This window comes from Pseudopipra pipra, chromosome 14 (genome assembly GCF_036250125.1).
Source record: "Pseudopipra pipra isolate bDixPip1 chromosome 14, bDixPip1.hap1, whole genome shotgun sequence".
In the NCBI taxonomy this organism is placed as follows: Eukaryota; Metazoa; Chordata; class Aves; order Passeriformes; family Pipridae; genus Pseudopipra; species Pseudopipra pipra.
Window position 1 is genome coordinate 10,569,239 of NC_087562.1, and position 15,587 is coordinate 10,584,825.

General features: G+C 41.5%; 1 protein-coding gene across 5 annotated transcripts in view; it reads right to left on the minus strand.

Moving 5' to 3' along the window:
• The window catches only part of ZNF423 (zinc finger protein 423), a 229,122-nt gene that overhangs the window by 88,766 nt on the left and 124,769 nt on the right, over positions 1 to 15,587 (minus strand). For all 5 annotated transcript variants that reach the window (XR_010434321.1, XM_064671143.1, XM_064671141.1 and 2 more), the window contains one exon: positions 5,623 to 8,846. Coding sequence is in view for 4 of the 5 variants with exons in the window: in XM_064671143.1 (XP_064527213.1) it covers positions 5,623 to 8,846 (3,224 nt within the window). In the remaining variant the exon portion in view is untranslated. The remainder of the gene's footprint in view (positions 1 to 5,622; positions 8,847 to 15,587) is intronic.

Consider the following 15,587-nt stretch of genomic DNA (forward strand, 5'->3'; position numbering starts at 1 on the left):
CAGCAGAACACACGTGACATCTCAGCACACTGGCCACAGGCTCAGTCAGCTGAGCCATGGATGAGAACCCCAAGCCAACAGCACTGAGAAACCCAACTCAGTAAGCAACACCCTCTGAACTTCTTTGAAGGAAAACATTTTGTGGGTATTTTTGGTGTACTTTTAGATGCACATGACTTTTTCATACAGCCTCCACCCCACACCCACATATAGAATCCCATTTTTAGGACAGCAGTAATAAGTCAGAAGTTTTGAGTTAGACAGAGGAGTTGCTGTCACCCCCTCTGCGCATGGGATCCAATTTCCTCGAGAACCTGCTGAGGAAAGAACAAATTAGGTGCTGCCAAGAGCTTCTTAACTACTTCCCGTGTCATCAATGGCAACAAGTTAGCCTGCTGGAGGTTAATGAACATGCTGTAATACCATAATAACAAATGCACCAGTCTATGGATGTTATGTGTATTCCATGAATTCTCTATGCAGTGTGTGTTTGCACATAGGCAGGGCTTTCTAGGCTAAAATAACAACGGGTGATTAACATGATAATAGGCAGAAGGCTATACTCCATTGGCCAAAAGCTGACACAGCCAACCACATAAAAGGAAATAGTTTGGATTGGCTAGTTATCCCTAGGCAGCTCAAGAAAGTATCCTCCTGGAGTCCATTCGGAAATCAAGGCTGTTAATGGAAAAGCAGCTGGATTTCTGCAGCACTCTTTCTGGGGAATCTATTCTGGCAGACAAGCACAGCACACATACGTACACATGACCTCTCAAACACACTGGCATACACATGCTGAGGGCTCCTAACTTTAAAAACAAAACAAAACACAAAAAACCTTGGAAGAGAAAAATGGGATTGGGCAGTGACTGATTCATGTGGTCACATTTAAAACTTGAAACCTTCCTCTTTTTTAAAACTTCAAAGCTAAGTTTTGTGCCTTGTCCAACACTTATCTCTGTTATGAGGGTTCCCTAAGTAACTAGCTAAAGAGGACAATATTTCAGCCTGACTATTTCAAACCTTTAAAGTTATATTAAACACAGACAAATGAATCATTTTTTTAATTGATTCGGTGCTTCTGAAAGCTACTTACTAACAGATCTGGAGACAGCATGTCTTTGTTTATCCACAGACATGTGGATAAACAGTGCAAACTCCTCCACAGCATTTCACAAACTTATAAAACACTCTGCTTGGCATGACCACCCCTCAAAGAAGATGGCAGATTTCAGGCTTCCTCTGAGTATGTTACCTTCAGCCTCAGTTGAGACCCATGTATGTAAAAGAGCATCTCAACCAAGGTGATGCCTCCGGTGACAGGGCAGCCCACTTGATATGGAGTGAGGTTAATAAACAGCCTCATACAGGTCTCAAAATAACTACAGCCAGATTAGCACCCAAATGTACATGCAAGAGGAGGAAGAGCTGATTTTCTGGCTCATTAATAACTGTCTTTAAAAGAATGTCACAAAACATACTTTTATCAGTAAATGGGAAGCATTAGTTTTAATACAAGGCTGTATTAGTTGTGGTACCAAATATGGTCTTCTACTACCATTTTTCCGCTTCATGAACATTATCAATGGATCAGTTATCCTTTTCTAAAGTTTTATCTTCACAAGCCATGACAACAAAGATGCCCACACTGAGGAGTGTGGTGATGGCATCTAGATGACAGAAGAGACCAGATGAGCAGGCCTTCAGCTGAGAGCTCAACCCCTATTAAATCAAGATATTTAATTCTAGTCTTGGCACAAAATCGTAGTAATAACAACAGAGGGTTCTGTTTTCTTTTCTGAAGTATCTATTGTTCTCCTGGGTTTTCCAGACTATCCTCCTTTAAATCTGGAAATGGTTTCCTGTTCCACAAAGAAAATATTCCTCCATTCAAGTGGATTTACAAGGGAAGAGAAGGGGTGTGGGGGAGAACAAAGAGAAGGAATTGAGTTCAAGAAAGTGTGCAGGAGAAAAGGAACTGAGTAAAGGAACACAATAGGGTTCATTCTTCCAACTTTCTACGCTGCCTCCTTTGCCTCTTCAGTCCAAAAAACCTAGGTGGGCTAAAAATAGCAACACCATTCAAGATGAAAACTTAACTGAAGTCTAAGCATTTGTTATTGTCAACATTAAACAAGTACTGTTCATGATACCTGTGGTACAAAATAAGGATAAATCTGTATAAGAGAAAGAACTGCTTGAAATGTGACTGCATCCAGTATTGGGAAATGAGAAAAGTCAATACTAAACAACTGGTTATGTTTCTCGAGATATGCATATTCCTCTAGAAAGGATGTGAAAAGGAATTAATAAAATGTATTCAAAACTGAAGGTGCCATGCATAGAAATAAGTTCAGAAAAACAGGAAAGCATTACCTCTGATGAGATCTTAATGGAATGAAAAACGATCTTGAACTATACATGTGTCAGATACTGAATGGTACCTCTACTGGTGATGCTCATCTGAAAAAGAACTTTTTAGTCCTATCCAAACAGAAGAGCTCATGTAAAACTATAAGAATTAAACACAAATTGATGTTAGAGCAATCTTTTACTACTAAGATGTATTTTATTTATTCCTCCTAGTGATGCTTCTTACAGAAGACTATTGACTTCAATTAAAATCTCCTGAAAACAAATCCTCCAAAGTGGCTGTTGCCATATGCACAAGGCAAAAACTTTGCCTGCCTGGGAATCTATCTTATTGACCAACATGACTGGATCCTAGGTAGGCATCCAGTAACAAAAGCAATCAATTCCCAGATATTTCTTCCCATTTCTTTGCCATTCTAAAATGTATGAGGAAGACAGAATGCAGCAGGATTTTCAAGAGTTATGTCTTTTCTTTCATTCTTATGGATAAAAAAGAACCAAACTCCAAAACTGCCAAGCAATTCTGAGTGGTTTTCAATACTCATTTAGCTGTCTCCAACTGATTTTCAGAATGAAATCTCAAATAATTCAATAGTAAAAAATCAAACCAAAATATAACAAAATAGTCATACTTTCTTTGTGGTTCTATATCCACTTGCACATATACATAAACTTAAATAAAAAGGAATTGTTCAGTTTCTCCTGCTCTCTTTTTTTCTTCCTGAATATTCTTTGTTCATCAAGGGCTAATATTTATTTTCTTCCTTTCTAAAAATCTAATCTACCTATATTTCATTCTGACTGTACCTCATCCTAATCTTCAACTGTTTTTCCATTTAAGAAAGAAAAATCAATAAGGTGTTTGAAAAAAGAAATGTAGAAGTGCTCAAGAAGTGGAGAGAAGTAGTTCTTCTCTGGACATGTGCAGATTACATGCACTGTATGCTAAACAATGCTCCAGTTAAGTGGTATCTTACCTGTACACAGGACCTTACAAGATGACAAGAGAGATCATGTTCAACTTACTTAGCTTTGCTATGAAGCCAATGAAGTTAAGTAAATGCTGTTCTTGAAATACAGAGATATATCACCATTTAAAAGACAGTATAATTCTTTGAAAATCCCTGTACCAGGCAGACACAAAGGGCACTCATTGCCTTAAGAAACCTGAGTGAAACACCAATAGTTTTCAAGTCAACTGATATCAGAATTCAGGTCTTGTACCTATAATGAAGGCTAAGATAATGAATTATTCCTAATAACAATATATCTGTTCCTGGGATGCATACCACAAAGGTCTCTGATATTAGCATATGTGCAGGCCATAGACACAGGTTGAAGGTACCATTTGCCATCGTCACAAATGCTTCTTTTCATTATCTTCTTCAAAGGAGCTCAGAACTTTCCTCATGGGATGAAATCCAAAGCATTTACCTTATTGAAGAGCTTAAAACTTTCCCTGAGAGAACAAGTATGGAAGCTGTCACTGAATAGAAAGAGTTAAAGCAAGAAATAAGACAGAAAATGGCAATGTGTCCCGCTAGCTCATAGGAAGGAAAAGGTAATACTGTAATATGCCTGTAGGCTACAGGCATAGCAATATGAATTAGTCCTACCTAAGATAACAGAGGTGTTTTTAATGAATTTAAAAGGAAATAAAGGCCTGAGGAGGAGAAGGAAGGACAATGACCTAGCAAGAGCCTCAGCTGAACTCTCAGAAGGTATCACACCAAAGGAGGGATATTTCCATTTCTTATTCTTCTGCAAAATTAGGTGTGTGTGCCTGGAGGCTTAGTCACAAATTCACCACACCCAGAGGGAAAAATATCCAGTTGTTTTACTAACAGAGAAAAAAAAATATAAACGAAATAAAACTTTCTGTGGGATTGTCTCAGGAGCCTGGGTCAGGGCACTGAGGCAGTGCCAGTGTGTCCCTGCACAGCCCAGCTCGGCCAGAGCTGACACGTCCTGCCAGGACACAGCCTGCACCAGCTCTGCTGGAGGCATCTCAGCCTACATCCTCAGAACATACTTAGGGTCTCCTTTTACTTACTGAGCCTCTGGTGTTCTAGTTGAATGGTATTTTCAGGTTCTTTTAATTCAGTAAGATGTGTTTATGGGTGCTTTAATTAGCAGATTGACATAAACAGGCATCTACGGCTGGAATTATTCATTAGGAGTTGGGTGCCTAATTTCCTTAGATACTTTTGAAAATCTCACCCCATCATGTTTAATTAAAAATGTCAGATGATATCAATACTCAGATGTGTCTGCTGTTGGTCTCCTGAGAAGATTTCCAAAATCCACTTCTCATTCCATCTGTTCCTGACAGAGGAAGGACTGACTTGGCCCATTCTTGAACCAAAACGTCAACAAATAATTTTAAAAGACTATAAACTGCAAATGGTATTAATCTCCTGAGTAGGCTTCTGGAACCTTACTTGGATCTGCATGTTCCCAAATAACTTGTAAGTGAAGAAATGGGAAAGCAGGCTATCTGTGAACAGTCAAGGACAGCACACTTATATGTACTCTGCATTAGACAACAGTGTCCAGATTTGCTAAAAATCTAAACTTACCGAAGGGCCATGAAGCAGGTTCTTTTAAAATCATACACACGTACATGCATGCACACATGTATGCACACAGACATCCAAGTAACCTCAAACCATTCACTCTGACAGACATCCATAAGGACAAGCTCTTTAGCATAGTAATTTGTTTTAGGTGAGAATTTGGGGGGTAGAGTGGAATTCACTACATTTTTCCTCAGGAGTTCCCGTATCCTCCTGCTCATTTTTATTTCCCTAGTAAAAAATAATCTCCTTCCTCGTATATGACAGATTAGATTTTTTTTTGTTGTTGTTTTGGGTACTCAGCATCTCCTTTTCTCATTAAATTGCCCCAGCTTTTCCAGATCTGCCAGTTCAGTAGAATCGAAGCTCATGGATAAACTCAATCTCCACTGTTCAAGTGTTTTAGCTTTTTGTTGCTAAATCTAGGGCAGTTCTATGGTAAAAAATCTGATGTGCTGCCACTAGGAATCAAGGACCCTGTGAGGCTGAACAACTTTTAATTTTTCTATGTGCATCACTCTATCTTTTCTCCTGTTTTGTTGGGTTTTTTACTAGCACAAGTAATTTGATAAATTAACAGTTTGACAGTTAAAAAAAAACAACAAACAGATCAATTCTCACATTGAAGGTCTACATTTTATCCCTCAAACATTTTAAGTTCGGCTGTACTTACTCTGGGAACAGGGGACGTCTGGGTACCTTTCCTTTGGCCACTAGTCTCAGGCGTCAGGTCTCGGTGGTCTACCTGAATGTGGCTCTCTAGGTCTTCAGCACTTTCAAATTTGACACTACACTCTGGACACCTCAGACTGCCACATGGCCTCTCGTTCACCTCCTGTGGAGTCAAGCCCGAAGACTGTCCATTCGTGCTCCTGGTCATGCATCCAGCACACAGGCCATAGGGAAGGCCGTTCACATCCAACTTTACCAAGTCCTGTTTATTCCGGAACTCCTTCAAGCACAACGCACACTTGTAGAGTTTTTGCAAGGCCTGGCCGTTGGGTGACGAGGTTGCAGAGTTTCCTGCCAATTTCTGCATATGGAATGTCCCATGAATTTTCAGCTCAAGGGTGGAGGTGACTGTCTGCATGCAGACAACACAGCGAAACCCGGTGAGGGAGTTTCTGAGATCTGGATGCATCTGGCAGTGCTCAATAAATTCCTCCTCGCTCTGCAGCGGCATTTTGCAGATCCGACATGTCCCTGTATCCAAACTCTTGCTGTGAGTGACTTTGTGCTCCGTCAGGGTCAGGAGTGATGGGAAACGCTCCCCACAGATGGGGCACATGTAGTGCTTAGCTGGGCCTCGATGGGTCTGCATGTGCTCTCTCAGGCCATTTTCCGAGAAAAAGGTCCTTGAGCAGATATTACACTTATGGCTACCTTTGATGAATTCTGCTTTCTTCCTAGAACAGTCATCCTCCCCAGGCCTGATGTTATGATCTCTCAAACGATGGTTCTGCAAGAGGACCTCCATAGTGTAGGCAGCCCCACAAATGTCACAGCCATACATGGGCTCAGAAGCATCTACATCATCCTCACTTGCTTCATGACTATTGGAAGTATCTGGATTCTTCATCAACATGTTCTGGATATCTGCCCCTTCTGTCTTCTTATTTGTTGGGGTCATGCCATTAGCTGTACCATTCTCAGCGCTCGCATCAAAAACACAATGTTTTTCCCGCAAGTGCTTTTCAAGCAAGATGATGGCATGAAAAGCTTTGCTACAAAACTTGCAGTTGTATTTTTTGCTGTGGGTTGTGATGTGGCACTGCAGTTCTACCTCTGTGCTAAAGGTCTCACCACAGAAGATGCATTTGTGAGACTTGGATGGATTTCCCAAGTGACTATGCTTCACATGGATCTGGAGATCCACCTCCTTCCTAAAATCCCAGTTACAGGCTGTGCAACGATACATCTTCTTTTCATTGCTGTGCTTAACTGCCAGATGCACTTGGATAGATACCTTGGAATCAAAAACTTCTTGGCAAAGGGTGCAGTGATACAACACAAAAGTATGCATGTCCAACAAATGCTTCTGCAAATCATCCACTGAAGAAAACTGTTTGTCACAGCTCTCACACACATAATGAGTTGAAGTTGTCATGTAATGTACAGTGAGATGTTGCAGAAGAGACTCCTGGGAATCAAAGTCTTCTTTACACTGAGGGCAAGACTGTTTCCTCAACAGCAACTCCAAATGCAACTTTAAATGGGTTTGAAAACTTTCAAAATTTGAGAACTTTAGATCACACTGATTACATGGGTATTCACCATTAGACACTGAGTTTACGCTAGCAGAAAGCCGCTGCCTTTTAGGGGATGAGACTTCAACATCAGAAGAAACTGGACTCTGCTCTGCTTTTGACTTCTTATTGTGTGCCAGAGGAATGTTCTTGTGGTTTTCTTTAATATGCTTTGTAAGCTTCAGGATGGAGCCAAAAATGGGGGAGTTTGTGCAATAAGGGCATGAATAAACTTCCATAAAAGACTGTGTTGGCTGAATGACAGGGGAATCCAATTTTGAATTTCCTACATTGCAGTGAGTCTGCTGAATGTGCTCAGTCAAGGTTGCTTCGGTCAGAAAGCCCATGGAGCACTGGTTACAGAAGAAAGCGTTGTTGCCATCTTGAGTGGCAGCGTTTGGGCCACAGTGAGTAATACGGATGTGCTCCTGTAAGCTATTGATATCTGCAAACATCTCCGGGCAGTAATTACAATGGAAGGCAGAAATGTTGCTAAACTGCATCATGGGATAGGCATGGTTCTTGTGCACTTTTCTCACGTGTTCATTCAAGTTGTACAGTGTAGGCATGGAATCAAGGCAGATCTGGCATGTGTGGCTTTGCTGAGGTTTGTCTGCATGAATGGTCTTCAGATGGATCTCCAGAACAGCAAGGCTGTTGAAATCACGCTTCGAGCAGTACGGGCAGCTGTAAGTAACTTTAGACCAGTTCTGGCCTTCCTCTCTGTCAACAGACCTGGTTTTCTTCTGTCCTCTCAAAGGCTTTAAGGTCGAATCCGGGGTGGAACCTCTTTCCACCGATGCGCTGGAGTCGGGCGTTGCACTGCTCATGGACGCAACACTCCCCAAGACTGGGTCAGGGCTGATGCTGTGATTGCTGGAGTCAGGTTGTCTGTGGCTGTCCAAGTGGCAATAGACTTCCTCCACTGAAGAAAACTGCTCCGGGCACATAGGGCACTTGTGTTTTTTGTTGGCATGGGCTTGATGAATGTGTGAGAGCAGCGAGTTTTCATCTACAAATACTTCAGGGCAATGAATACACTGCAAATCGGCCTTCTCGGAAAGCTGTGGGTGGCGTGTCATTACGTGCTTCTCCAAATCTTCAGTCTGACTGAATGTCTCTTCACAGTAATCACACATAAAATCATCCTTCTTCACCTCTTTCTCAGTCTTTGCCATATGTTCCTTGTTCTTTTTATGAGCTTGCATGTGACTCTGCAATGAGCTGGTAGATGAAAACCCACGTTTACAAACAGTACACTTGAACGGTTTGCTGGAGCTGTGGGTTTTCAGGTGAATTTTGAGGTGGTCGCTGCGAGAGAACGCAGCCTCGCATTCGTGGCAATGGTACTTTTTATCCCCTGTGTGAAGCTTTATGTGGCGATCCCTACTTCTCTTGTGCTTAAAAAGCCGGCTACAGTAGGTGCATTTGAAAGGTAGTTTGTCACTGTGGATCTGCTCGTGCCTTTTAAGGTAGCTCAGGCGAATGAAGGACTTATCACAAAACTGACACGGATATGGCAGGCCAGTCCCCCCTTCCTCCTCCCCGATGCCGAGATCACACCCATCTCCTATCATCTGAGTGGGTGATGCAACATCTTTGCTGGAGGGAGATGAAGCCACCCAGGAGAGTTGTGGGTCGTCATCACCATCTGTAATGGGAAAGCAGAAAGGAGATTAAAAACAATTCCCAGTGCATCTGTGAAATAAGGACAAAGCTCTCAACAACACTATGGGCTTCTGCTACTACAGCATTAAAAAAAAAAAATCAACTCAAAACCCCCCCAAAAAACCCTCTTGAATTTCAAAGGAGGTTTGAGAAGGAGAAATAAAAATATATTTGTACACATAATTCACAAATATGCCAAGACCTAGTGTTAATAAAAAGCATTTTTCTTTAGCAGGTTTAACACCTGCTCACTGTACTGTAAAGCAATAAACAATGAATAAAGAAAGCAAAACACAATGTGCAATGAAGCAATACAAACATTTCAAAAAGCTACAGTGTTAAGTGATCACCTGTGAATTTGTGGGTCTTTTAAATGCTACATCAAGATGATTTTAAGTAATGCCTCCATTAAATAAAATCCTTCAATTCTGTCTCAAAACTGTAACAGAATTGAAGGCTGCTAAAAGGCAGAGTCGAACATGTAGGTGAAATAAAAGCGTAAGATTTGAAGCAGCTGAACAAAATCAGAGAAGAGATGTGCACCATTACCACATTCGCTTGTATAAGAGGTAATATCACCCTTTTGGTACAAAACCAAATTTTAAAAAGCCCAGGAAAATCACCACTGGACACATAAAGACATCACAAAAGAATCAACTTCAGGATAAACCAACAATGGTCCAGCTTCTGTTTTAGTAACTATTTCCTTTGCTCAATATGAAGCTTTGGAAAATATTTTATAATTCAATATTACCATAACAAAAAACAGCACCAACTCCAGCAGCAAAATAGTTATTTTAGGAGAAATACATAAAACGTTGTCAGCTTTCATTAACAGAGTTGTTAACATGCAACAGAAGAGAGTTAAATACCCTAATTCCAACAAATGCAGAGGTGTTGAGCGAAACAAAAACACCACTAGTCTGATATAAAACTAAACCACAGAATGAAGCAAAAATAAAGTTCATGTAAATGAGGGAAGGCGCTGGCCACATAAACATTTGAAGATTCTGAAAAGGAACTGGTTCTTGAGATACACTGTCCTTATAAAACATTTAATGTTCCTACTTCAGCTTTTACTAAAACAAACCAATAAAAAAAAAATCCCCAACTGTGTGTGTAGGCTGCCACACGCACACTCCTCGTGCCTGCCAACTACAGAGTCACCAGGCGGAGGAGAGCACATGTACGGCAGAGGAGCTCTCAAAGAAAGGCTCGGCTAATGAGGATATCACCACCGTACGAGGCAGCTCCTGTGGCACCGTTTGCTTTGGCAAAGACCTGTTTTTCATCCCAGGAAAGAAAGAGAGAAGCTACCTTGGAAAAAACTACACCAAATATTCACACACCGAACAACTTTTCCCGCACGACACGGATGCCTGTTTCTCAGGATGCACAGGTCAGGCATCCACCCCCCTCGCCCCGTGCTCCCCAGAGAGCTCCGCTCCCCGGTTTCACTAAACCTCCTGCTCCAGAGCGATGCTGGACACCGGGAACACGCTTCTTTCTGCTCCCAAAATGCACCTCGACTCTCAGCAAGCACCCGCGCCTTCTAGGATGCTCAAGGTCTTTGTGCTCAACCAGCTCCTCCGAGTCTGGCGGAGCCCAAACCTAAAGCACAGGCAACGAGCTCCTGATTTTTTACGTAAACTTTTCTCAGGCTTCACTCCCCCGACCATGAATGGCTCTCTCTCTCTGCGGCTGCAACAAAGCCTCATGTTCCCAATTTAAGCCACCTCCGCCGCCCACCCCGCTGCCAGCACAGCTTTGCTCAGCCCCCAGGGAGCCCCCGCCATCCCCCCATCTCCGCCGCCAGCCGTATCCGGGGCTCCGTCCCCACGGACCTGCGGCCACGGGCCGTCGGAGGGAAGGAGGCAGCCGGCTGCCAGCGCCCGGATTAGGGGCCCCGGGGAGGTGCCGGTAGCTCAGGGCTGCCTAATTCCCTCCTCTCACCAGCTGGGCTCCTCCAGGGGCAAGGAGACAAAGGGGAGCACGAGGGGGATGCTGGGCCTGAACTAGGGCAGCACATGTTGCGTTTGCTGCTGCCGCTGCTGCTCTCTATGGGGAGGGAGGGGGGGAAGGAGAAAAACAACAACAGGAGAAAAAGCACTCCACCATTGTGTTACTTACTGCTGGAGGTTACTGGCTGCAATTAAAATAACTTAAAATGTCCATTTGCAGAAATTCTTTTTAAAAATACGTGCATTTTAAATACCTTCTCTTTCCCAGTCAGACTGCTGTCGTGCCTTGCGCCGGGCAGCGGCACACAGAGGAAGGGCTGCGCTGGGGAGAGCCCAGAGCACTCCAAACGGCCCCACAGAATAAAGCTTCATTGTTCAGCTCTGAAACCGTGCATGCAATGGGCCAAATCCAGTGGTAACACAGGCTGGGCCAACTGCTTTAACTTCATTACATCCATATGCACTTATGCCAACCATTACATTGGCCCACCACACAAACTGAACAAATCTTTAGAAAGTCTCTTTTTCCTCTGAACCGAACTGATTTACCTCAAAACACACTCTTAACGTTCAAATAGGGCCATTTCCCCTCCAGCTGCTGCTCTTCAAACACATTGGGCCATTGAGAAAACAAAATCCAAGAAAGCTGGTATTAGTATTACTTTGTGAGCGAAGCACAAAGCCATTGCTGTGCTCATATAATTTGGATTCAAAAAAATTAACATTTCTCAGATTGAAAAGCTGGATTTGTAATAAAAATGGAAGCATTTACATAGACAGGTAAAAGCAAAGACTGTCTCCTTTTAGCTTGATTTGGACCTTTCACCTATTTTTATGTTTAGCCTCTACACTCTTTTTATTGCACCATTTTCTCATAGTTTTACAAATTTAAAATATTTAGAAAACTTTAAGCCCGAGAAACAACCTGCCTGGACTTCTTATAAACAAGATACTAAATTACTAAATGCCTAAACTGAAGAAATTAGGGAAAACTCATTATCATTAATCTCTTTGTGGAATGAAAAATAGCCCTGTTAATTTTAACTTGCCATATTAAATTGAAGAAAAGACCTTTAATGAACTGAGAAGGAAATTCTAAGGTATTTTACCAGAGTAATATTTTAGTGGGAAGATATATTTTAGATGTGGTGTGACATGTCTGGCAATGATGGTTAGAATAATAATTCTACATTAATGCAATCAAAGGAATGTAGCAGAATGAGAAAAATCACTTTCAAAAGGAGATTAAAGTCATTAAAAATGGCTAATCCTGCAAAGTGGGACTGTTCTAAAATAGAGAATCACATGGCTAGTGCAAGGCTTTTGTCATTTGCGCATAAGAGAATCAAAACAAGTATTAAAAGGGTAAGAAAATTCAATAAAAAGTTTAATTAGGAAAAAAAGAGCATTAAGGAAGCTTCAGGATGTCAGTAGTCCTCAGGATATATGTGCAGGTCATGAAGCTTAAAGGGCCATTCTTGATAATCAATCTCAAAGTGGTACAGTAATTTAGCAACGTAATGTTCAGCACGTTTACAGGACTGCAAGCATTTATCATCATCAGTGAAGAGCTAATTCCAGCCTCAATGCATTCAATAAATGTATTTTTCCTTCTAATAAGAACAATTTGGCCAAACTGTAGTATAAATCATAATTCATTCTCTATTTGTCTTCCAGATAACATGAGCCAAGTTCAGAAATATACTCATGAAGTTAAAACAATAAAATGAAGTCTTAAAAAAATGTGATCTCTCTTAGAAAGGAGACAAACAGCACATCACAGATTGACAGGAGTAAGCAGCACTGCCATCTCAGCATACACTGACGACGTTGATATAATTATTATTTCAGACTTATTTTGCTAATAGAAATATAATCAACCAGACAAAATTTCACAGTCCCTGCAAAACACTTTCCTCCATCTCCCTGCCCAAAGCTACTTGGAAACATTATGTTTCTGCCAGACTTTGAGCAGAGCTGCATTTGAAGGGGTTGCAGAAGGACAGGCCAGCTCAGCTGCCTGGTCACCCCAGCCCTGGGGGTCAGCATTCATGGGTGGGAGCTGCACAAACCCAGGCTATCCCCCAGCCAGTTGCATTTTCTCTTAAGAACAAAAGGTTTGCACAGACACCACGTTTGCTGACCTGGACCTGAAGTTCATCCTTGCCTAAACCCTCCTGTTTATCAACACGGAGCATCATCAGGTTCCCCTCCGGGGAAGAAATCTCCCTACTCCATCTCCCTTACGTGTAGAGAGTTCAGGTGGCTCTTCCACAGGGCCTCCGAACATCCCTGCACACCGTGGGCACGTCACAATGTGGCCAGTGCAGTATGGGAGGCCAGTTTATTCCAGCTTTGGGTGCCACCAACACAGACTGAGCACCACCATGAGCTTCAGAAGAGGTTGCACACCCAGATTAGGCATCAAAAAAAACTCCAGGGTTTGGCCAAAGAGGCAACTTTGAGACTCCCCTCCTGAGCTCAGAAGGCATCTCTGTGCAGGACAGTAAACCAAGGAGGTTAGATTTAGAACGTGTTCTTTTCTATCATGTTTATCCCTCTAGAGCTAGAGAAACAGTTAAATTAATAAATACAAAACCCCAAAATCAATTATTGAAGAAAGGATTGCTGTTTGATTTAAGCTCAGACTCCTGGTTCTCTCCCAGCCCCTTCATGGCACACAAGTTAAGGGTGGTCAAAGCACTCCAATTGCTTTAAGCTATTGGAAGTTGATGGAATTCTATCACCCAAAAAGTAACTTGCTTTTGAAAGCAAGCTTGGCATCATAAAACACGCTTCTGAACTGTGTTTTAGTTCCTCATCTCCATAATAGAAAAAAAGGCATCTGCTCCTCAAGGGCAAATTGTAGGGCTTACTTCTGCATAGCTGTGAAAACCCCAAGACATCCTCAGATGGAAGGCCCAATAGAAATGCTGCCAATTTCAAAAATTATTATTATTGCAGATGCTTAACTATGAGACTAAAACACAGAGATTAAGGACTAAAAAATCCTCAATACTGGTTACAGCAAATTTTGCATTGCTGCACTATGTATTAAAGCCAACGATAGATCATCACAATGGATTATTGTAAGAACCTCACGTAGCATACGCTGCTCGTTTACACTGCAGTGCTGGTGTGAAATAATGCAAATCAAGTTTACACAGCAAATTTTTTAAGCTTCAACATTTTCAGTGGACTGTGACAGCTTTTTTGCTTAAATTTTTTGTTGGCTTGTTTAGTCCCATTTTCCTGCACATCTCCCGCACAGTTATAACTAATAATTAAAAGTATCATTAATATTCTAAACTCAATTTCTATGCATATATCAGCTTCACTGAACATTTCTGTTCGTTGTGTCACAGAAGGCAATGATAGACTGTGAACCACCAGCCCTTGTGGCAGTGAAAGCCTTTGTGTGCTGAGACTGCACCTACGTCTGAATGGGACCGTAACTGCTGGGCTGTGACTGAAACCCGCACTAATGCACAGTCAAACACACTCCACTAAACAATGGGAAAAAGGTATCTGCAACTTATCTATAATCATTCCTCAAAAAACATCACGCAACTGTCCCCCAGAACTGCTCAACCCACCGTTAGCCAAGGCAGTGAGGAGGCCCTGGGAAGTTCAGGCTGCTCTGAGGAACTCTGTGTGCAGCTTCAGCCTTCACCAAACAGTCTTCATAGTTTTGTATTCTAAGGCAGTATGCCATTTTTAATGTATAGATAGATAGATAGATATGTATAACATGTTCAAAGCAAACCTGAAGTTAGTTTGCAGTTGGATTTTTATCCTGAAGTTGGATAAAAATCCAAGAGGTGCTAATGTAAGTGGCACTACAGGCAGTGCTTTCATTGTTTTCTGTGACTTGAGAAAAATGCAGTCATACCTAATCATTTACTTCTGAGATAAGCATTTTTGTTGGACTAAATTCCCAAAGGTTAGTGACTCTTTTCCCAACTTCTCAGCTTCGCACTGCAATTTGTTTTTTAGTGAATTTTTTCAAAAAGCAAGAAAGACGTCTGGCTCAATGGAAAGTATATATAATCTAATTTTTCTTCTCATGCAGAGAGAAACTTTGTATTTAGAATACAAAATCAGCACAAGATGTAGTGCAGAATTTCAAACATTAAACTTGCTGGGATGTCTGCCACAGATAAACTGTTACACGTAGACAGTTTAAACCTCGCTGGTTTTGTTTAAACCTTTCTGTAGTGATCAAAGATACATCTAATTAGTCTTTTTTATGCTGCAAGTTAAAAGTACACACAAAGATGTCTGTTGAAGCTTAGTTGATATACAGAAACTTGTTAAGCCACAGTAATGCATGCCTGAGCCCTTGTCTCCCATAAGCAGATATCAAGACTCAGTAATGACCATCAACAGGGTGATCCATAATTCTATGCAGATGATAAAATCAGAAACTATTTTTAACATTATTTTTCTTATGTCAAACAGTCTGTATTTTGCTGGTAACAAAAAATTAACATATCGTTAAATAAGTTATTTCACACTTCAATAAATGGCATAATAGGGCTGGAGGAGAAAGTTTTATGTTAGATCTAGGAATAAGCTAAATGCTTTCAGAGTTAAATCACTGTTTTTCTTTACTCCCTTTGGAAAAGCAGCAGATACTATATTCTGCTGTGCATCATGGACTTGGGACTGAAAACAGCTGCACTCTAATTACATGTAAAGTGTACCAAAACATTCCTTTTATCACAGACTGTAAATCTGTTAGCATCTGTCTCTCCTTTGTT